Source organism: Drosophila eugracilis, unplaced genomic scaffold (genome assembly GCF_018153835.1).
Source record: "Drosophila eugracilis isolate 14026-0451.02 unplaced genomic scaffold, ASM1815383v1 contig_415, whole genome shotgun sequence".
Classification (NCBI taxonomy): Eukaryota; Metazoa; Arthropoda; class Insecta; order Diptera; family Drosophilidae; genus Drosophila; species Drosophila eugracilis.
In genome coordinates this window covers 1,367,737-1,390,253 of record NW_024573278.1, presented here as the reverse complement: position 1 = coordinate 1,390,253, position 22,517 = coordinate 1,367,737, and the positions used below count along the sequence as shown (strand labels likewise).

Genomic DNA, 22,517 nt, shown 5'->3' with positions numbered 1-22,517 from the left:
TGCGGGAAAACAAATTAGCTTTAGTTTAGTTTTATTTTTTACAAATATGATTACACTATACTAACCATCACCAAAAGTGACTGAGTGCGGTGCCCGCGATGAAAAGTGGAGGAGCACAGTGGACAACGTGTCCGCTTGCATTGGAAGCAGTAAATGGTCTTTGGTGTGTGGTGCTCCTGACAATCATTTGTGAAAGGCAATATAAAGTATTGTTTTCCCACTTGTAATCCCTTACTGCAGGGAGTAGCTCTTCTCAGTTGTTTGGAAGATGTGCGATTGCAATACACGACTGTGATTGTGGACCGATGCGAAACAACGGCGGCAGTAGTAGGTATTGCACTGCCTGCACTCCCCGGAAGCTATTTCATTTCCGCATTCGCTACACTTGGATGTGAGGACAATCTCATCGCTGATTGAACTAAGGGATATGGAACTATTCAATATTTCCCCACCGAATCTTTGAAAGTATCTGCTGGTTACTCCCAGCACGTGGTAGTTCAACTCATAGAAGTCGCACACATTAGCAACGGATTTATAGGTCGAATCCTTGGCAATGATTGTTGGAGGAGCTGGACTATGGCATACAGCGCACTTTAGATCCTGGCGATTGCTCCACACACAGCTCTCACAGAGATTATGACCACATGACAGCACAATGGGGCGACAGCTTTCTGTTTATTTGAGGAAGATAATTAGTCTTTAAAGATTATTATACTTACTCTTACTATATTAGTCAATATTTTTGAATTCTCCTATAATTACCTAGTTTTCGAATTGCTGTTTTAATAAATAGATTTGAAGACCTTCATTTATTTAAATATATATAATCAAATTCATTGTAAATTTATATTTTTTCTTATTTTAGACAGTATTTAATTTAATGGATAAGTACATACTTTTATATGAAAATATTTGTATGTACATATGTACATATGTAGATATTTTAATTTCAACTTATAGAATTAATGTTTAGAATAAGCAAATCAAAAAGAAATGAAAAATATCATAGAGTAACTGTAACTTGAGTATAGAAGTGCAGAGCAGAGATGCCACCTTGGTATTTTTCATAGTAAATTGTAGAATTATGATTTTAAACATGTATATTTAATATGTTTCCAATTGATTTTAAATGTTTGAAAGTATTAAGAACTAAATGAACGCTATAAAAATGTGTACTCCTTTTCTAGCGAAAATTTGATTATCTTTCAGATTTCTTATAAGTAAATGTGTATGAATGTATTATTTTAAGCTGGCAACGCTGACCATTTACAAACAGATACAATGTAGAAGCAAATACCATTTTAATTGTTTTATAATGAAAACGTCATTGGATATGATATGAACTCTTAGGTTATTCAATGAGCACAATACTTACCTTCTTGATCGCTTATGTATGAGTATGTATAAGATTTTATACACTTTGGGCAGCGCAATAGATTCTGCAGATTTGTAGTCACAAATTCTCTATCGAAATACATAGCACAGCTATCGTTAGTAATCATTTTAGACAAAGGCTAGTACAACCGAAGTGAATTTTATTTTATTAAAACCAAAAAACCAGTGGTCTTAAAACGCGAAACTTTAATTCAAGCACGACGGCGGATTGGTAGCACTGGCATAGAGATGGTAACACGTCGAGGTAGATAGTTTGGTACAACATGAAGAAAATCTATCGATATTTAAGAAGTAATTCGCATTTAAGAAAGTTCGCAATGCTTGGTGTTGACAGCACTAAAAATATGGCCGCTTATTTCAAAGAGTTAAATTTGCGTGCAGAATATACACAAACAAATGAATGAATATATGATAATTAAATCATTACTACAATTTTATACTTACTATTAAAAATGACATCCTTTTTCAAAAAAGTAAGCTTTTTCGAATAACACCTTTTATTTCAACACAAACATACATACAAATTTGGCAATATAGCATTTTACAAAAATGGCACTAAATAATATTTCTAAGAGAATCAAAAAATGATTTCATGGATTCCACAAAGATGGTATCGCTGTCCGGTGCATTAGCTCCATTCTGTTTGAATTTTCGCAGCTCCTCATAAGCCGGATCATTTGATTCCACTTCAAAACGGCAGAGGGGACAGGTATTTCTCTGCGAATTCGAATGATCGAAATTTTAAGGGAAAGAGGCTTATACAACAATATTTTATTATTGGCTTAAACCTCGTTAACTTACCTTATTTAACCAGAGCACGATGCACTCCTCGTGGAACTCATGCTTACAAGGCATAATTTTGAATTTCTCTCCCTCTTTGGCTGGCTCCTTGCAAATGGAGCAATCCAAATCTCCGCCCACTTCCGATTCCAGGATTTCGTGGACTGGAAGCTCTGCAATCGCTCGCTTGGAAGCTGGCGGCACATCGATCTCTATATCGACGCCATTCATGACGGCCAACACCTGGAGACGTCGAAAATTCCTGGCTATTTGCTGGCCTGGATCTTCCGGTCCTAGTTCCTCAGAGTAGTCCGACATGTCTTGAATTGTTTTAGCAGAAACTAGTAATTCACACCTTGATAATAAAGACCTCTGATCCGAGAAATAATTTAAAGCTCCATGTATCACGACTGTAATTGTCAACCACAGCAAAGCAACGCCGACGAATGGGCAAATCTGAGATAGATTTTGGAAGTCATCAATGGGGATATCGGTTGGTAAAACAAAAGAAAAAGATAACCTATCGATATTTCAGAAGTAATTTCCCTTTGAGAAGGATGGTGTGGCCAGCATTAAATATATTGGGCGCCAATATCAAAAAATTAATAAATGTATACTAATCAAATCATTACTTACAGTTGTATAGTTACTATCAAGAGGTTATATTTCCCAAAAAAGTAAGTTTTTCCCTATACCGCCTTTTATTTTAACAAACATGTACATACATAGGTACTATAAATTTTACCATATACCGTTTTACAAAAATGGCATTAATGAATGTTTCTACTAAAATCAAAAACTATCCAAACATAGAATCCATAATGGTGTTCTCGCGCTCTCGTCTATTTGCTTCATCCTGTTTGAATCTTCGCAGTTCCTCGTAAACCGGGTCATCAGTTTCCAATTCATAACGGCACAGAGGACACGAATTTGTCTGAAAATTTGCCGAAAATCACTATTTGTGTATTCACAATTTTAAAGAGTTTCGGAGGATTATAATTACATAAAACAATGTTTTATTATTAGGAAAGCCCTCCTTAAATTACCTTCTTCAACCAGAGCAGAATGCACTCCTCGTGGAACTCGTGCTTGCATGGAAGAACTTTGTACTTCTCACCCTCTTGAGCTGGCTCTTTACAAACCGAGCACTCCAAATCACCGCCCACTTCCGATTCGAGGATTTCATGGATCGGAAGCTCTGCAATTGCTCGCTTCGAAGCCTCCGGCACCTCGATCTCCATATCGATGCCATTCATAATGGCCAACACCTGGAGGCGTCGGAAATTCCTGGCCAAATCATTGGCTCCCTCCGGTCCGGTGGGTGTGTGGCCTAGTTCCTCAAAGTAGTCCGACATGGCTGCAATTGTTTTGGCAGAAAATCGTAGTTTATAGCATGACAGTAAAGACCCCATACCCTAGTAAGTTTTTGGTACTTACTAAAGGATTTATCCAGAATATTGCAAGTAATCTTAGATTAACACTCTCTTTGTTAGGAGCCAAAAGTGATTTTTATTTCAAATTCGAGTTTCTCGTATACAATTGATAACAGTCAATCGGCGCTAAGACTCCATTCGATTAACTTTAAATTACAGCAACGTTATTGCTAAATATCTAAGAGGTCTTTGCATTTAAAACGCTTGCAAGTATTGTGTTTTTTCTTTGTTCTAGAGCTAAAAATGTATTTTAAAAAGTCTAAAAATTACAGGCATACACTGGCTTCTTTTTTATGTGAGCTTAGGTGAAGGTCCACCAAATCAATGGTTTACTGTACTAATCAGGAAAGAGCTAAACGTTCTCCTCTGAAGAATGCAATTATTATAAGCTTTAGGAAAATCTTTTTATTTTTGGGGTTTCTTTTGAGCTTCATAAAGATGAAAAGTTGCAAAAAGTTTTGGTATTTCTTGAAAATTGTAGTTAATTAATAATCGGGGCAATATATCAGTTAAATATTTAATAGATTTTCCACGATTGTAAAGGAATGTCTGTTTTAAATACAACTTAAATAATCTTTTTAGACTAAATATTATTTCCCAAATTCCAATTCCTAAGTACCAATTTCCAAATTATAGCCAATAAAAACGCAAAATGTAATTCCTTTTTTTCGTTTCTTGATTTTTTTTGTAATTTTTTTTCTTTAACTATATGATGTTTAATAGTATTCATTGTTTTAAAGTAATTGATTTACGATTTACTTCAAGGTAGTTACAGAGCTTGAACTATAATTTCTACTCTCCTGTTTACTTTCTCTCTTTTCTTCTGGCCTCACTTAAAGTTTACATCCAGTGCGATCTTATCGAAGAAAACTCATACAGTGGTTATACAGAATATAGTGATAATTTATGATAAGGTAAAAATATATAAAATAATAAGAGTAAAACAAAAACAAGACTTAGGCGCTAGGATTTAAAAATTAGTAGTTTAAATTGCTAGAGAATAAATTAAAGGCGCCTGGCTGGGGAGCGATCGATCGGTAAATGATATATAAAGGCAGGACTACATCAGGATCTACTGATATTTTTCAGTGGGCTAATTAAAAACAAGATTTATATATAGATATATACGGGTGTGGTGTATGTACAGAGCTACTTAAAGACGAACGAAAAACGAAAACGAATAAGTACACGATTCTTCAATTACTTTAGCTACTTTAGCGGGTGGAGAAAAAGGGGAGACAGTGGTTTCAAGGGGCGGGGCACATGGATTAATTACAATGCGCATAGGATTTACATAGTAGGTAAGGCATATATAAAACTTAAGGTCAGGCCGATTTTTCTAGTCGAAAAATAAATCAAGGATAACATTCGGAAAACAAAATAATTCTCTCTCAAAGTTTACAGTTCAAGAATATTTGAATTTCCTGATTGGGTCCTCAACTGAATCTCATTTTCCACACCTTAACTTATCAACCAAAATCGACCCATCCTATTCAACATATATATGTGTGTGTATAGATAGTTTCTCTATATATAGTAAACGATCGGCTCGCGTTAAGACCTATCACTAGCATATACAGTTAGTTCTAGTCTAGTGCTAAAAGCAGCAAACGGCAACGGCTCTCCAGTTGGGGAATCCCGATCCCGAACCCTCCTGGCCTTACGTATCATCAGACTGGCTTGGTTTGTTTTTTTTTTTTTTTGTTTATCTCAGGGATGGTGCTATGTGGCGGTGTTTGGGATGCTCTTGTGATGGGTTGTGTTGGCTGTGATCCATGTCTGCAAGCTCCTTGGCAGCTGACCATTAGTCCGTGATCGAGATCTGCGCATAGCCCACCAGTGATCTTTCGTCGGGCACTTCGCCAGGCTGCACGCCGGAGCTCAATTGGAAAGTAATCGTTTTCATGGTTGCACTGGCAGCTATCAGTTGGTCCAGATGCTGGGCCATCGGTTGCGTGTCCAGAGCATCAACGAGACCAGCATCTACTAGTTCTGTAGCAATGCCCTCGGCTGTATCCTTGCCAACCACGAATTCAAAGCGAATGTCGTGGAGTTCACGCCGTAAGTTGCGCATGCGCAGGACAAGATTAACTGGTGGTGCCTCTCCAGCAGAATCACTGGGTAATGGCAATTGAGCCATTCCAGCTGTTATCTCTTGGGCGGCAGCTGGGGCAACGCCTGCTGGAGCTCCAGGTGTCACTGTGGCTGAGGAAACACTATGCGTAATTTCGGGCGATGGCTCTTCTCTATCACTGTCCGAAGAGTCGGCTCTTTCCAAACGATTGATAGGCCTATCCTCAGAATCCGAATCGGAAGATGGGTGTTTTCGGCCACCTCCAGATCCCGAACCAGAGACAGAGCCACCATTGTCCTCCTCTTCACTGGACCAGACCCATTCACCCGTCACCGTGCGATGCAGACGACCCGAAGCTCCAGGCTGTCGTTTCGCCGCCTTGTGCACCCTGGTCTCCATGCTGGGTCCAGATTGTAGCAATGTCTGGGTGAGATACTTGCGATCCTTGGCCTTCTTGAAGAAGGCATGCTTAAGTAGCTCACTAGCCGTGGGCCTTTTCGATGGTTCCTTTTGCAAACACTCGACGATCATCTTGCGGAATGTCTTGCCGTAGGCCTTATACTGATCTTTATCATCCGCACCTGTGTCCAAGGTGGGAGGATCGTTTTGAAGGGTCAACATTAGCACCTTCATGGGCGGGTATTTGTGATATGGTGCCGTACCCGTGGCCATTTCAATAGCTGTTATGCCAAATGACCAAATGTCTGCCTTGAAATCGTAGCCATGATCCTGCTCCATTACCTCGGGTGCCATCCAACAGGGTGTGCCTACAAAAGTGTGACGTACCTTCTGCCTGGACAAATCCCTGCCAGTGGCCAGCCAAGCACTCACACCAAAATCAGCAATTTGAATGGTCCCATCGTCGCCTATCAGGATATTTCCTGCCTTGATATCTCGATGAATTTGTCCATTCGAATGGAAGTACTCTAATCCCTTCAGGACTTCCTTGAGTACCGTTGCAATGGTGGCTTCATCAAAAACACCCTGTTTACAATTAGCTGTCCTCATCTTGTGCTTGATTATGTCCAGCAGGGAGCCACCTTCTAGGAGTCTTAGAACTAGCCAAAGTTCTTCTCTTACAACAAAAGAGGTGTGATAGGTTACCACGTTCTCATGAAAACAAGAGGACATGGCCTGAATCTCCTTGAGCAGCTCGTCCATCGACGTGTTCCATTTCTCCAAGTTGATCCGCTTAATGGCGCACTTCTCGTTCCTTGGAATACAGTAAGCGCCATGGACAACGGCTGTGGCCCCCACACCAATGACATCTCTAAGCTCGTAATCATCCTTAGAGTTGGGCCATGGTTGTTTCTCTGGTGGCGCTGCAGCTCCTGGTAGCGTTGCTGCTCCAGCCACATTATTGCTAGACAGATTGGCGGGTATGGAGGTCATGCTCCTGCTTCCTGCTCCAGCTGCGTTTGTGTGTGGTGGCGGGGTACCTGGACGTCGTCGGTTATTTATAGCCGGCTGACTTTGCGATCTTGGGGTAATACGCGGACGGGGTTGCTTCGATATTGGTGGGGTTTTCTGGCGTTCCTCCTCCTTTTGTATCGGATGAAACTCCTCGTCCTGCTGTCGGTAAACGGATGGATGCTCGTTCTCGTTTTCCCTCTGCTGTTCCTGCTCCTTTTGCTGCACCTTATAGCTGCCCGAATTGGAACTCTCTCTGGGTTCTTCCGATTGTTTATGTTTCTGATTATTCTGCTGCTCTTCCTTCTTGGCAAAGCAACCAAAGATTCCTTTATCCTTTGGATCTCTTTCGTAGGATTCTTTGCTTTGATTCTGGTTGTTGTTGTTGGCGATGTGTGCCACCTCTGCAAGTGGAGAAAAAAATCAGAACGGGGTAAAAGTAGGGGCCTTGCCTTGGTTTATCTTTTTTCAAAAAGCAACAGAACTACGAGTTAAGATGATCAACGGAGCTGCTTAAGGTTCAATCTGGGAGTTGTGAAATTCGGGAAGAGACAGAGGAAACCAGGTGCCAGATGCGAGGTGTGGAAAAGGATTATAGATGTATCTATAGAAGACTTGGATTACACTAGATACAATGATAGAATATTCGATGAAATTTATTTTTAATATGTAACTTCTATTGTTGTTTACTTATTTTAGTTTTGACTGTGATGGCCTTCAGCATAATAATTCATTAATAATTTCATCCTTAAAAATGATTACTTTTTAATATTCATTTGGGTCAAATACCTACATAGAATAATTTAAGAAATAACAATAAACCCGAAAACATACTGATTTATTGTCGTCGGAGAATTACCCCGGCACGTTTTTGTCAAAAACAAAAGAACAAAAAAAAAAATTACATTTTGACGCTCGACACATGCCGTACTGGGAATAGTACTTATTCACAACCCGACGGCTTCCTCACCCCGTAGCTTTATGCAAAATTTTTCCACGTTTTTGCTGATAAGATTTTGCTTCATGAATATAATAAAAGTGTACACATAATCTCAGACCGCAACTGTTTAGCGATCATTCAACTCTTGCCTCCCTCGACTGTATAAGTGATTATTGCTTTCTCTTAATATATTTTTCGCTCTCTTTTTTCCATGCAGCATAAAAAAGTTCAATCGCACGGAATGAATGAAAGAGAGGACGAGAGAGGGAGCAGTGTGCGAGAGGGACCAATGACCGCATTGAGCTATTTATAGCAACAAAAAAACAACAACCAAAATACAAGATAATGTGTGTGGTAATTGTAATTAAGTTTTCAGCTGAAAAATGTTTACAATTCCTTTACTCCGTTCTCTCTATCCTTCTCTTATATTTGATTACATCAAAAATACATGATAAGCTTGCGGTTGAAAACGGTAAAAAGAATAACCGCAATTCGATAACTGTGACAGCAGCGATAAAGAAAACGCGATTCCAGTTATCGGACGTGTCATGTGCCACTTAATTTAACCAACTAACTTTTTGGGCCAACAAAATACTTGGTGAATTTCGCAATTTAACACTCAGGCCAAGTCAAATAAAGAATAACGCGCCAGGAAAACAAAAAATAAAATAAACTAAATGTTTACACAACAAACAAAATGTGAAGCGAGAGGGAGACAGGAAATGGCCTTAGAAAAAACACTTGGCAACCAAAAAGAAAAGTAAGAAAGCTAATTTAAGCAAAAAACAATTTTAAATATGTTGAAAAGAAAGCTAATTTAAGAAATTTGTATGTTTGTATTATAATTTAAAAAGAAAAAACAATGCTGATTAAAAAAAAATCAACAAAAGCAATTCAATAGAGTAAAGTAAGGACCTAAATGCTTATGAAAACATTTCTTTTACAAAAACAAAAACAACCTTAAATGGAGACATATGACAAATCCCAATTTAAATGGAAAATATGAACAAATATCTTTTTCTGCAGATAAATTTCATAATAAATCAATATCAAGAGAGGGAGAAAGAGCTTAAAAGAGAGCACGCGAGAGTAACACGATCATGTGCAACTGATAAGCATTGTCACACGACTTCACACACACACACACTTGGTAGTTCAATAAATTTTCATTTGAGCTTTATTGATTTCTCGCTAAAGAAATCAAAACAATTTACGCAAAACTCTGAAGAATTATTTACACGATTTTTGTTGCTTCTCCTTCTTCTTTTTCCTACTCCACGAACGCGCGCCTCAGTGTCGTTTTTGCTTAATTTCCAGCTTTCTTATATGCCGTTCCTTTGCCTGTTCGTTTCGTTTCGCAGCGATCTTTCGTTCGATCGCTTTAAAAGCCGCGCAACAAATGAGCGCACAAAAGCAGAACAACAAACGCAACGGCAAAGCTAAAACCAAAAGCAGCGCTGTTGACGTCGGCGTCGTAACAAGTGCGCCAACGGCTGATGGCAAAAACAACAAGAGTATGAGAAAAACAAAGAATGTTGAAGTAATCCGACTTTGATATGCCCTTCCCAGTGCTCAGTGCTCTGTTTTGATATATCCACGTAATATATTTTATATTATATAACAATATCCAATCAAGGGATCAATAAAATTCTTTAATTTTATAATAAGAAAGAAATCATAACTTCTTCTAAAGGGTATTAACAAAGTCTAGATAGCCGATACTAGAAAAAAATAAAAATAAATGTATTGAGCAAATATCAACAGAAAAAAAGAGGGAGGTGAGCCGAGGTTATGGTGAGGCGCCGGTCTGCTGTTGCACGATGAAGAGAATGAGGAAGAATAGAGGCAGAGAGCGCCTGAGAGAGTGGGTTAAGCAGTCGCACAGTGGGTGACTAGATCAAATCGTAGGTCAAACCGATATATTAAAATATAATTTTTAAAGTGAGAAACTATATAAATACAGAATATGCTAGTATATAAATGTTTTCAGAATGAACAAAACGTTATTATAATAAGTGTATGTTAAGGTACGGCTTAATCTATTTCTTAAAAATTGGTTCGGTTCAATGAGTTTTTCATAATTATTTATGTATTTAGATTTTTAGAAAAGGGAGATAGTCAGCTTTGAGTTAAAAAAATATTTATATTCTACCATTCATAATTATTATTTAAATAATAGTCCAAGCAGTTCCACTGTCAGTTTCATAATTTGTAAGGTTTTCCTTCTGTTTGCCCTCACCGACTTTCCCCACCACCTAGTATACTCGGATTTTATCAGCTCTGACGTGCACGATAAGTTAAAAACGTTTCCAGCGGCAATAATAACAACAAGCGAAAACAATTAGCAACAATAAAGACCCAAAGTCCCAAAAAACTGGAGCATAGATACAACAGACGTAAGTGTTTTCCATACCGCACCCAAATACAACAAAAAAGTGGAATCCAGTATCTCACACACACACTCTCTCTCTTTCTCTTTCTCTTCTTTTTCCATTTTGTTATCTCTGGGCGGTTAAGATAACTGGGTTAACATAATGGAAAGGGGGTTAATTTGTGGGGGGAAGCCCCCTATAGTCATCATGGAAAATTCGTAAATTGCATCGAACAAAAGGCCATCCATAAAACACAGGCGGACATATAGATAGATACAAATGTATCTTTAGTATCTATAGGTGGATTATGGGATCGGCAGTTTGCATTGGCCATAGAGAGAAATTCTTTTCTGCTCTGCATAAAAATGCGCCATAGTCAAAGCGAAAAAAAACGACAGAAGACTTATAAAAATAAGATATTCGCGCAAACACACACACACACAATACTGATTTTTGCGTGGTTTGTTTATTTTTAGAACGTCTCCGTCTCGTTCGCTATTTGCATATAATTTCCAATGCAGTTCGGCCATGGTAAAAGTGTCTCGAGGGGCGGAACACGGGGGTGGTTTTTGGGGCTGGCAAAAGCAAAAGGTGATCGTCATCATGGCAGTGCGTAGAAATCCAAATGAATCGGAAAATTAAGAAAAGTCGAATAATAAATTCTTCTGCTAAAGACTGCTAAAGGTTTTTTTAAATCATAAGATACAAATTTTGATTTAAAGAAAACTAAACTAAATTAAGCAAAATAGTCAACACACAGATATTAAAATCTAGGTAAACTCATAATGGAAAATTAAAAAATGATTCAGAAGTAATTTTTGAAACTTTGTATAATATTTATGAGTAATATCTGAAATAATTATTTTTAGTTAAAACTTAAAAATGGCATGGATCTTAATGAACCTTTAGCTATTTCCATTATAGTTAATTTCGAAAAAATTTCCACACACACATGTAATTTCTGTTTTAGGTATACTAAAGTTGGCAATTAAAAAAAAAAAACAAAACGATTCAGATGCCTAATTACCTCACAGTCCAGCTAATGTATCCCCATTAAGTCAGGTAGATGATTATATTTAAATATCCCATTCGGTTAACACATTTTGCGTTTATTGCACTCTGAGTGACAGCCTTAATATAGAAGAATCAAATAAATTTGTAAAAATACTTGTACTTGGGATGTATTTTTAAAAGTTCGGTGTCGGAATGAATTCAGCGGCATAATTTCAATATTGACACATTAACGAGTTGCTTGAACTTTGAATTGCAGTTGCAATACCGTTTATCGCATTAATTGTTGACACAGTTTGCCCTGCAATGGTGCTTTAAGAATGAAATACTCTTCAAAAAATGATTGGATACTATGGGTTATAGTATAGTATATAGTATACGATGAGTACTGCGATGAGTACTAAAACAGTGCCAAGAGTGCCCAAGTGACTGTTTGTTTAGATTAGATCTTTAATTTGGCCGCCGTTTGCGACTTTTCAGCACGTCATGTGGAAGAGTAATTGATTCCTTGTTTTTGCATTTAGTTGATGTAGCGATTTCAGAATATATATATATTTTTTTGCAGGGGCAATGATAAATCTATGTAGCATGCTCATTGAGATCATCTTCGTGTTCTGATTTTTCTTTTCTTTTCAAACAATCAATCAGTGTGGTGAAAAAATATTTCAAATAGTTTAAAAGTTCTGCCATAGTTAAATAACTGATCTATATCTATATAAATAATAAAATAAAAAAAAAAAATATTGCAATAAATTATAATAAACTTCCTCCGATACTTGCTTCCTTTCTAAAACCTTCAACTTATTTAAAAGCATCTTTTTGAAAGTTATTTAAATTCAAATCTAGTCGCCACACTTAAGTAAATTATAAATCTCTTTTTGACATGTTTATAAGCTTCATGTGGCAGTTATTTTTTAATTTAATTATCCCGACACCAGCCGAGAAATAAATCACAAACAGAATACGGGAATATCCCTGGCCGAAATCAGTTGGTAAAACCAATAAACCAAAACAAACACACACACAACACATCCACAGAAATTCACATTTTAAATTCACCCTCCTATCTATCAAGCTGGTATCATTTATTTAGCTATTTGCATTAGGCATTATTTTTGGATTATAAAATGACAAATGCGGAATGCATATGAGAAATAACTTTCAGCGATAACATAAAATTCAAATTAGTTTTAGGTAACTCAATGGAATGAATGTGCTTGTGAAAAGTTGAGTTGAATTTTCAGAATTTCAGGCAAATAAAAATGATTTATGTTTATAATATTATTGTTTTTAATTTTCAACCCACTTTGCTTGAGGCACACTAAATTTAGTAACTGCATTTTAACTGGTCTGTCACTTTCTTTCGAGTGTTTTTATTCAGGTTTTAAGTTTTTTTTTTAGTTGAGATTTGTAGTTACGTTCATACACGACACTTGAGAATGACTGAGTTTTCAGTTATCAAATAGTTGAACTGCGATTGAGATTCGATCCGATTGCAGTTCTAAATCGCATTGCTAGCGATCGCTGAATGAGCCGCTCCTCCAGCGCGAAAATCACAAATTCGACTGAACTTCACAAATCGTTGTAATCAAACATTTAAAATGAATTTTTTTCTTCTTTTTTTTTTTCGTTAAGCAATAAACAACAATAAAAATTAAATGAGCTCTACAAATGGCGGAACACGACGACAGGCTGAAAAGGCAGCGGAGAAGCAATAACAATGATACTATATAGAAAAAAACCGACGTCGCCGATCGACAAAATGTGCGAAATTTTGCCGCCTCCATCAACGCGTTGGCGTTAGTTAGTAGTAGTTAGTATTTCAGTATCCGTATCTATATCTGTATCTGTATCAATAGGTATATATCTACATATGTCGGCTGACTTAAGCTTGGATTTACCTGGCTTTATGGCCAAAGCCCAGCTGGTAAGTAACATGCATGAGTGATTGCCCCCGGTTTTCTACTTAAAATACCTTTGGCAGGGGATTTTCGAGTAGAATTTGCATAGTCAGTTTCTATTTCCGTTCGAGTTGGTTCTAGTTCCATTAACTTAATGACTTCTGGAAAAATACTGTTATAGAAAACTAATAGATCATAGTATTCTTCATTAAAATAGCTTTAGATTTAAAGTAAACAGTTTTCTCTTACGAAAAGAGAATATTTTAACCATAGTCTTTAATATTTTAAGTGAAATTCAATTTAAAGTTTCAGCTAATGTTAGTTTTATGAATTATTTACAGCAATCTGAGACAACCCAACCCTGGCTCATCTTCATCGACGTCTTTTCTAGCATGTTTACATACTTTTTAGCAGCACTGTACCCGGGTAATTTTTCATTTAACAAAAAGACATGCGCAAGTTTGATGTTATTATTATTTTAGCAATTTGCATGCGACTTAAAAAATGTGTATTTTTAAATTCTTGTTTATAGTCAAAGTGCTGTTCATTCTTTTTTGCTCCCCTTTTTTTTTTTGGTTTTATATTATTTTTAACAAGGGAATTTGTTGTATCCAAGCCAAAAAAAAAGGTAAAAATCAAAATGTGTGAAATTTCTCAGGCTGTGCAAATCATAAATATATCTATATGGCTTACTTTTTATGCGTACCGGCAACACAAGTCAAGTGATCGAACGCCCTCAAAAAAAAAAAAATGCTTTTGACACACAAAAGATGGCAAAAAAAAAGAAGCCGAAAACCTGCGATTTCATTAGCGCCCAATGTTATATGACACGTGTGTGGGCGGGCCAAAGGTTGATCGTTCTTAAAAACCCTATACTTCAGTTTATATATATGTACCCCCACTAGGCGTTGGTCAATAACTTTTGTTAAATGCTCACTTGCGTGACGTCGGTGACATCAAAATGAGGGAAAACTCATGAATGACCACCACAAGTTGGGGGCCAGCTATAATGAATGAACCAGAACGAACCTATATAGTAAAAACTAGTGGATAGATATATATATAAGCAGCTATAGATATAGAAAGAATTTGTAGCCGTTGAGATACCGACTAATGAATTAACATAGCTTTTCTTGTTGTTTAATAAAATTTTGTTTTAATTGCAAATTTTCGAAAGCATTTTAATGAGTTTTATTTTTAATATCTGGTTAGGGGAAATCTAATAAAAAAATGTCTAGACAGTTTTCTTCTTTTATTAAAAATATTTCACAAACTTTTTGGATGATAAGAATAACCACATACATCTTCTGGAAAACTCATCTGGAAACTAAATAACAACCTACCATCATACTCTACGATCACCTATAAAAAATATATTTTTAAAAATATATACATGCCCGACTAGCAATTGACGCGGGGTTGGTGAAACTTTATACATTTGTATAAACAAATGTGTATAGAATATATATTTGTTAAAAAATTTTAAAAAATTTGCCATGTGCCATCTCCCATCAGCTAAATCAATGCTCACATGTTCGGTTCAATTTGCTGGTCAACACATCTCATGTGATTTCTCTCTCACTCGGTCGATTTCTCAAGGCAAGGACGTTTGGGACTTTTGCACTCGCAAAAAATGTTCAAAAAACAAAATACGTATCAGTAAATAAATCAATATTCTTGAAAGCAAATTGTTTTTGCCCATTTTCGAGGGTATTTCAGTTCAATGAGTTCAAAGAGCTGCGCAAAAAGCAGGAAGTCCATTTTTATGGGGAAGTCATATGACTAAAATAATGATGCATGATTATTATTCAAAACTAAAAAAATAATTAAATGCATTGAATTAATTGCTGTGCCTTCTTACTGATAAAAATACCAAGGTTTTTGTTTAATTAGCTGTTTCTAAAGGTATTCTTGAATTTCTTGAATAATATATGACTTTTGAAAGAGATCTTTTGAAAGTAAAAATGCATTTTTGAATTGCTTTGTTATTTCGGTCGTTAAGAGTTTTTGTTTTATAATTAATGTTCTTGTGTAGAAATAAACTAAAACATTTTGATTTTACAAAAAGGTAGAAATGCAAAAATCTTTACTAATAAAACCAAAAAGAGTAAAGACTCCCGATTGAAGTGACTTTCTTACTCGACTCAGGTTAACCTTGCCACAAGACACACAATCGAGAGATTTAAAGTTGCCCCCTCAATATGCAAAAAATAAAAGAAAATGGAAGAAAAAAATAAAGAAATCATTAAGCCGAGACGGCGAGATGACAATGCCTAAAAATAGCAATCGCAATTGAAATGTCGTTCCATATTAAGACCGGAGCCCAGTTATAGTTTCATTCTTTATCTTGTCATTGTGGCTAAATTTAAATCTCTGAACGTCACGTTGAGTGGGTAGGAAATGGTCCACGGATTGTACAATACTATATAGTATACTATATAATATAAAATGGGGGAAGCTCTGTCGATCCCTCACAGTGCAGAAATTGTAAAATTACAGGCGAGCAACAAACAACAGAACGAGGCAAGTTCAAAGTCAAAATAGCAATTGAACAAGCGGCAAGCGTTAGGGAAAACAAGTCCGCCTGTCAGTCAGTTCAGCATGATCATTATCACGATGAACATTATGATGTTGCCCCGTTGATCGTACAAGATCATTATGCCAATTTGTTGTTGTTTTTCCGCTCGACCGAGCATGCAAACAAATTAAGACTGAGGGCGCCGTGCCCCGGACTAGCGAAATTTAATTAGCATTGCCTCACTGTACCCCGTTCTTCACTGCACAGGAAAATATTATTTTTTTACGTGAAATATTTAAAAGATTATTAGATAATCTTTAAGCAATATCCTTCAAATTCTTTCTAAGATTTTTTAAATATTTATCATAGGTTTTGGGAATCTTTGTTACTAACAAAGTTTACTTAAGATTTGCATTTTACGGTTTTCATTTTAACATTTAAATAGTCAATCTAAATTTAAAAATAAACATTTATGAGTATGTTTTCTATTAAATAATATTATTTAACATATATATATTTCTCCCGGTGTATAACTTCGTCTTTTTTCGCAAGTGAAACGCTTTCGCATGCCCTCCCACACATTTCCGCGTGCTAGCAGTGAGGCAAATTGAGCGATTAGCGCCGAGCAGAACGTGACCCACCGGATAGGTATACAGGTACCTTCCCCCCGGAAAAACCCCCTTCAAAAATCTCACTATACCTTTTACCTATCTCAATTTAATTTCGATTTTAGATCACCATTTAGATTTCAGTTTCCTCGATTGCAATTCGCTTTAATGCGTTTCGTCTGGCCCACGAGCTATACCTCTATAGAAGCGTGCTTTCTTAATGACTTTATTACTGTTTACCAAATCCGATGACTAATTATTGTAGAAATATATATTATTTCTATGAGGAATGAAAGCTAAATCATGATTTAAAAATAAATAAAATGCTTTAAAAAAATGCTGAATATTGAAAGAAAGGCGAACTGTTCCTGCGAAGCTTGATTTCAGACTAACTAATCTGGGATTATTTATAATTTATATAATTTCCACTAAGAAGCCAGTTAATGCTTGCAATTTCCGACTAAATTTATTGCTCTATTTAGATTAAATCTTAGCTCATATCATTTACTTACCAGAACGCCTCTTGAAAGCTGTAAAAAATAAAAATAAAATGGTTTAGAAAAGTGCCAGCTGAGATAGCATTTAAATAAATTTGAAAACCATAATTAATAAATGATAAAAAATATAAAACAATAACTATTTGTTTAATCTACATTTATTAATCGCAAGCAATCATGAAATTTAAATGAAAATCTCTATCAGAAAATCAGAATGTAAGAGATCGGAAAATAATATTTAAGAGGGTGGACGACGGATATAAATAATAAATAATTAGAGCACATAAATTTTGATTTCTAAATGTGCGAATAATTTATTATACGTTTTTCCCTGCCACTTTGGAGGGTGGAGAAACGCAGCAAGGCATGGAAATGCAACTAAAAATAAATGAGTCTCGAATGTGGCCACAAAACTTATCTTCATGCCAATAAATATCAACTTATCCCGCATGCAAATAAATTATGAGCAGCCGATGGCCACCAGCACAGCATCGAGAGATGCCACCAATTTCTGTGCCAAACGTGGTCATAATACCATAGCAAAACGTGGGTAGATGTTGTGGCAAGGGGCATGAGGCAGGTGTATCACCTGTTGCCACCAATTAAGCGAATGGCGTTTATAAATAATGAAATGGCAAAAGAGATCAGAACAACTTTTATCTAACTGCAGCCAAACAAAATACAATGTGATCGCAGCCAAAAAATATATTTAGTAATTAATTGCGCAAGTTTTCTTTGGCTTTTATTAAATTCTAAGAATTTTCTTCTCCTTTCTATGATTTGAACTGAGAATTAATCTCAATGATATGTGCTAAAATCGAGTTTATTGACGTCTTTGCCAGATATTGGTGACGTCTTTTAACAGTATTTAAGAATAAATATTGATTTAGTCAATGAAGATGGCTGTTTATGCGTTTAGTTAACGTTTTTATTCAAGAATGTTGACTCATTAAAGGGGAATAACATTCCAAAGCAAACTCAGAAGCTGCTAAAAAATAATCAAAGATATATTAATCTTAGAAAATTATTTATGTCACATTTATAATTTCCCAGAAAAACTTGAACCTTGCATCAGCAGATATCAAAATGGCAAAATGAAAACCTTAGACACAGATTATTTTCCAAACATTAATCAAAAACAAAATGATGCAAATTCTTTATGAACTGTGATATGGCTTTTGAATAGACATAGCAGCTGTGCGGACTTTAATAACTTTGTCATAAATTATAAACAAAGGTTATGCTGCGTATTTTTCCATAGACAATAACAAAAACAAAACGGCACGTGCTGTAAAACCCATTAAAAACATTTTCCGGCCACATAAAACGAGAAAACAAAATAGAAAACTATGCTGTGTGTATTAAATGGGAAATCTTTGTGGACAACAAAATGACATGCAAGACAAACAAATTGCGCTTAAATTTATGGCAGATGCTTAGATTTCAGTCGTCCTCCTCTCGGCAAACAAATTCACAAATATGTAGTATAAAATGTGGTCAATGCAAAAAACTCTAGTAAATTATTTAAGTGATTTATGAAAATAGAGTTGGTAGAAGTAAAAAGTGATTTTGTTTGTTATTTGTGAAAACTCTAAAAGATTGTTTATTATTTTTAATGTGAGCCATCACATTTTAATTTTTTTAAGTTGAATTTTCTAGTGTTGATATTTTACTATGGAAACTGAGTGCCTTGCCTCATTGGGATTAATCTTATCAACCTTGATTGCATACACTAATTTATATATAGCCTCTTCAACTAATCGGACTTCAAGTGTGACTATATTTAGGAAAAACTGTCAGAATTGTACCTTACTACATCAAAGAATAACCTTTTTAAGTTTACAAAACATAATTAAGTAAGTAATGTTTAGGCAACTGAAAAACATTTAAGTTTTAGATACATTTCAGTACTTTCTAAAGGAGTTTCGACTTGTATAGATTATTCTAGCATCTGCTATTAGCATATCATTTCTATATTCAGTCATGAAACAGTCATTGATCACTTCCAACTTAATAAAAGTCTTTTAAATTCCAAGTTAATTTATTCCAAGTGCATATAAACTAGTAAACTGAACAATTGGTGCAAGTGTGAATCGAGTAAATGGCAATTAGAAAGGGTGACAATTGCACGTGGTTCGCACGATGTCACATGGTCATTGGACAATGGACAATGGACCATCGACGACGACGACTTATCTAAGCAATCATCGATGATGGGGCAAAGGCAAGCAAAGCAACATCGTGTGGCAGCACATTGAGCATAAATTGCTGACACGGGATGCAACTAATTAGAAACGCAAATTGGCAAATTGGCAATCGGCAATTGCCACTTGAGCGGACAACAGGTGTAAATGGCACGATTATGGCATTGTGTTTATGCGCCTTAAAAGCCGTTGATCAATCAAATTAGCAGCGGTTTCCAAATCCTATTATTACTTATTGGTTTTAAATTGTGTGTGTGTATGCGTTTTATTATAGTATATTTATTTGTTATAGCCACGCGACTCTGGCATGCTGGTAACATGCGAAATTTTTTGGCTAATAAAGAAAAGATATTTTAGCCCATGGGTTAAGAGTATGTTTATAGTATAGAATCCATAGACCATGATCAGAAAGGTAAAGAAAGATATTTTAAATTTGTTTCTAAAACTTTCATTTAATAAAGAAGAAATGAAGAGAGAGTTCCATTTGATAGGGCTTTGAATATTTGTTGATATGGCTATTTGTTCTTAAAATCCCGATTAGCGATTTCACAATAATATTTTCAAGTTTTCATAGTATTTAGCAGTTTGTTTTCGTTAACTTGTGCAATGAATTATCCGACAATTAACGTATTGACGTAAAACTGTAAGATATTTGCTTATATTAGAAAAAATTAAATAAATTATAAGTCAAGGAAATCAATATTTATATTACATAACTGCGAATAATATCTAGAAAATAAATTCGAGATCATTCTTTAATGGCATTTTTAGTATACAAAATTCTTTAACAAGTCGTAGGCCCTAGCAGTTAGTACGCTTTAAATAGTATTGTATACTAGATTTAATTTTTGTTTAATAAATAAATAAAATAAACTTTACTTCCAATATTATAAAACTATAAATCTTTACTAATTCATATCTAAATAGCACTTTTTGTTAGATCTAAAAGTAACTTCCGCATGTGTACCAAATTGAATTTGCCCCTTAACTGCGAAATTATGGGTTAACCTTCAGGAATTAGTGTGTGAAAATTAACCTCAGTGATGTGTACCGACCAAAACTAGTTGCAATAAAGGATGATAACACGCTAAATGAATGCATATTGCATAATCTTTTGCTATGAGTCCCGTCCCTTTCTTTCAATGCAATTGAAAATGCAAATTGCGCGGGAATTTGAAAGAACAGCTGCTGCACCCACAACTGCGAAAATTTCCGAGTGAAATGGGAAAGCAGAAAAAAATAATCGCCACTAATTGAGGACCCGTCCATTTGAAGTTCGTATCAATTAAGAGAAATGCAAGCAATTCAATCAGGTCGGTTGCATTGTCACAATATAGCTGGACGCGAGTGTCTCGAAAGTACTACACGCGTGTGTTCCAATTCCAGTTGGTCGTATGTACAGACGGGGTTGAAATAATAGAATATTCTAGAAATTACTACACTACTTTAAATCATTAGATTAAATACTCAAACAGTTAGGACCCTTTATATTAAATTACTTCAAAAATTGTTTATTTTTAAATTAAAATATATTTGTACTTTTGGAAGAATTATATCCGACAGAGTCTATCACTATACCTAATAGTCTGACCTTTACTGTACGCTGACACGCATAACCTCACACAACTACAAGCGCATTTACTGAGTCACCCTCTGTCAGACTCTCTTCTCTATTTCTCTCTCTCTCTCTCTTCTCTCTTGGCACAGATGACAACAAGCCGGTATTTTCATACATATTTCCGCAACGAATGAAATGTTGAAAAGCAGAAGGCCAAAAACCCAACTTAAACACAAAAAAAAATCACAGAAAAATCAACACAGAATAAACAGCGGTAGTTTGCTAGAACCAGTTGCAAATGAAAAGAAAAACAAGAAAAGAATCAAAAGAAATGTGCTTATGGGGGTGGGGTGAAGGAAAAGAGAGAGAGACAACCAACCTGTTTTCCTTCTGCAAAATCGATGAAAATCCAATCGCCGAAAAAGCAATTTCACACGGAAACTTATCTTGCACCGATTTCGTATTATTCACTAATTGATTTTCTGATTTTTGCCTTCTCGTCTCTTTCCTCTTTCGGCAAACTTTTAATTGTATTTGTTGCGAAAAAATTCCACTGCTCTCTCAGCGTGACGAAACGTTTTTTTGATGTCGCTATTGTTTTTGCTTTTTGACTGCTTTGTTGGCAATTTCACCGATTCACTGGAATATATTCGACATCCGGATTATCGACAATATCTTCAGGTGATATTTTTTGACTAATTTTTGGTTTTCTTTCACACGAAAAAGTCAAAAAGTCAGCAAAGCGAAGCGTTTCGACGGCACGAAATAAATATACAACAAAAATTCAGAGTCAACAACAGACTAAACGACGGAAGAGAAACGTTATGAAACGATATGAGAACTGAAACGGGCAGCGCTGCCAGCGTAACAATCTACAGGCGCTCCCAGTCGGCTAGTTGCTATAAAAATGTTAGGATGCAACTTTTTTTTTTTTTTACAGACAGAGCAGCGGCAGAGGAAGAAAACAAAAATTCAGCTGCCACATTTTTTGTTTCATTCCGTTTCTGTGTTCTCTTTCTATGGTTCCGCGTTTGTTTACCATCTGTATTTGAAAAGCTTGATGACAGAGGTCTGTTAACCTAAAAGGCTGTTAGGTTTGGCGCGGAATTCAAAATTTTAAGTAAGAGGTTATAATTTGGAATTCAAGATACTAAGTTTAGATTTGTTTTAAGTTCAGATTTTTGAAAAACTGTAATTATTTTTGTAGCTAAAGTTAAATGTAAAAGTAATTTGTCATAGCAATAACAAAATATATTTTACTAATGTCAAAACATGAAAATTTGAGTTGGATGTAAGATATTCTTAATATATGTATTACATTTTGAAACAGTTTTTAATATAATTAAAATAATTTTTTTGAAAAACATGAAGTCTTTTAGCGAAGTTGTCTTATATCGCAAAACAGTTGGTTTTCCTAATTTAATTTAATTTGCAATATTTGTTACAAGGAAATTACAATCCCAGCTAGAAAGCTTTCCGGAATCACCCTACCCGCTCAACTTTAAAAGCGTTTTGCAATGGGAAGCTTGAGTGCTGTAAGTGCCCAGCAGAATGTTAGGGAAAATGTTACACCACCACCCACCCCCGACCAACTATGTAATGGAAAGGGGGAAATTGGGTCTAGGTCAAGGTCATAGGGGCCGGTACACGCCCTTGACTTGCCGAACAGCTCCCGAACCGAGATTTATGTACTCCAGATTATTACATAAATAATGGCATAACAGCTGGAAAAACTTAAAGTTAAAGTGTCCGCTGGGGAAAATCGGAGAGAAAGTTCTGGTAATCATAATCACTGACATTGATCTGTTGGATAGGG

General features: G+C 35.7%; 4 protein-coding genes across 7 annotated transcripts in view; all 4 read right to left on the bottom strand.

Moving 5' to 3' along the window:
- LOC108116806 overlaps positions 1 to 1,518 on the bottom strand; it is a 56,872-nt gene extending 55,354 nt beyond the window's left edge. The window contains 3 exon segments of the mRNA XM_017228853.2: positions 66 to 236; positions 238 to 667; positions 1,372 to 1,518. Of these exon segments, the coding sequence (XP_017084342.2) occupies positions 66 to 236; positions 238 to 667; positions 1,372 to 1,502 (732 nt within the window). The 5' untranslated portion in view covers positions 1,503 to 1,518.
- Positions 1,519 to 1,869: 351 nt separating this feature from the next.
- Positions 1,870 to 2,770, bottom strand: LOC108116911 (E3 ubiquitin-protein ligase RNF181 homolog). Its single transcript, XM_017229036.2, has 2 exons — positions 2,197 to 2,770; positions 1,870 to 2,112 (listed from the first exon to the last, which is right to left on the bottom strand). Exons 1-2 carry the CDS (start codon positions 2,491 to 2,493, stop codon positions 1,951 to 1,953), a joined length of 459 nt encoding a protein of 152 aa, XP_017084525.2. The 5' UTR covers positions 2,494 to 2,770; the 3' UTR covers positions 1,870 to 1,950.
- An 83-nt stretch (positions 2,771 to 2,853) lies between these two features.
- On the bottom strand, positions 2,854 to 21,193 carry LOC108116912 (E3 ubiquitin-protein ligase RNF181 homolog). Of its 2 annotated transcripts, XM_017229037.2 has the most exons (4): positions 21,081 to 21,193; positions 16,955 to 16,972; positions 3,222 to 3,532; positions 2,854 to 3,109 (listed from the first exon to the last, which is right to left on the bottom strand). In XM_017229037.2, the coding sequence occupies exons 3-4, from the start codon at positions 3,528 to 3,530 to the stop codon at positions 2,975 to 2,977; spliced, it is 444 nt and encodes a 147-aa protein (XP_017084526.1). In that variant the 5' UTR covers positions 3,531 to 3,532; positions 16,955 to 16,972; positions 21,081 to 21,193; the 3' UTR covers positions 2,854 to 2,974. The 2 variants fall into 2 exon arrangements, with proteins under 2 accessions (XP_017084526.1, XP_017084527.1); XM_017229038.2 differs by lacking the exons at positions 16,955 to 16,972; positions 21,081 to 21,193 and adding an exon at positions 3,613 to 4,155.
- Positions 4,267 to 21,165, bottom strand: LOC108116910 (serine/threonine-protein kinase OSR1). Of its 3 annotated transcripts, XM_017229035.2 has the most exons (3): positions 21,081 to 21,165; positions 16,955 to 16,972; positions 4,267 to 7,496 (listed from the first exon to the last, which is right to left on the bottom strand). In XM_017229035.2, the coding sequence occupies exon 3, from the start codon at positions 7,072 to 7,074 to the stop codon at positions 5,413 to 5,415; it is 1,662 nt and encodes a 553-aa protein (XP_017084524.2). In that variant the 5' UTR covers positions 7,075 to 7,496; positions 16,955 to 16,972; positions 21,081 to 21,165; the 3' UTR covers positions 4,267 to 5,412. The 3 variants fall into 3 exon arrangements, with proteins under 3 accessions (XP_017084524.2, XP_017084523.2, XP_041674833.1); XM_017229034.2 differs by lacking the exons at positions 16,955 to 16,972; positions 21,081 to 21,165 and adding an exon at positions 12,722 to 13,241; XM_041818899.1 differs by lacking the exons at positions 16,955 to 16,972; positions 21,081 to 21,165 and adding an exon at positions 9,273 to 9,289.
- Positions 21,194 to 22,517: the final 1,324 nt, after the last annotated feature.

Excerpts from the sequence above, each read along its gene's own strand:
- LOC108116910 (XM_017229034.2), bottom strand. The coding sequence starts at position 12,755 with ATGCAGTTACTAAATTTAGTGTGCCTCAAGCAAA. Across the intron at positions 7,497-12,721 it reads TTTAGTGTGCCTCAAGCAAA|AGGTGGCACACATCGCCAAC; the intron begins GTGGGTTGAAAA and ends CTCCACTTGCAG.
- LOC108116912 (XM_017229037.2), bottom strand. The coding sequence starts at position 3,530 with ATGTCGGACTACTTTGAGGAACTAGGCCACACACCCACCGGACCGGAG. Across the intron at positions 3,110-3,221 it reads TTCTGCTCTGGTTGAAGAAG|ACAAATTCGTGTCCTCTGTG; the intron begins GTAATTTAAGGA and ends GCAAATTTTCAG.
- LOC108116911 (XM_017229036.2), bottom strand. The coding sequence starts at position 2,493 with ATGTCGGACTACTCTGAGGAACTAGGACCGGAAGATCCAGGCCAGCAA. Across the intron at positions 2,113-2,196 it reads TCGTGCTCTGGTTAAATAAG|AGAAATACCTGTCCCCTCTG; the intron begins GTAAGTTAACGA and ends TCGAATTCGCAG.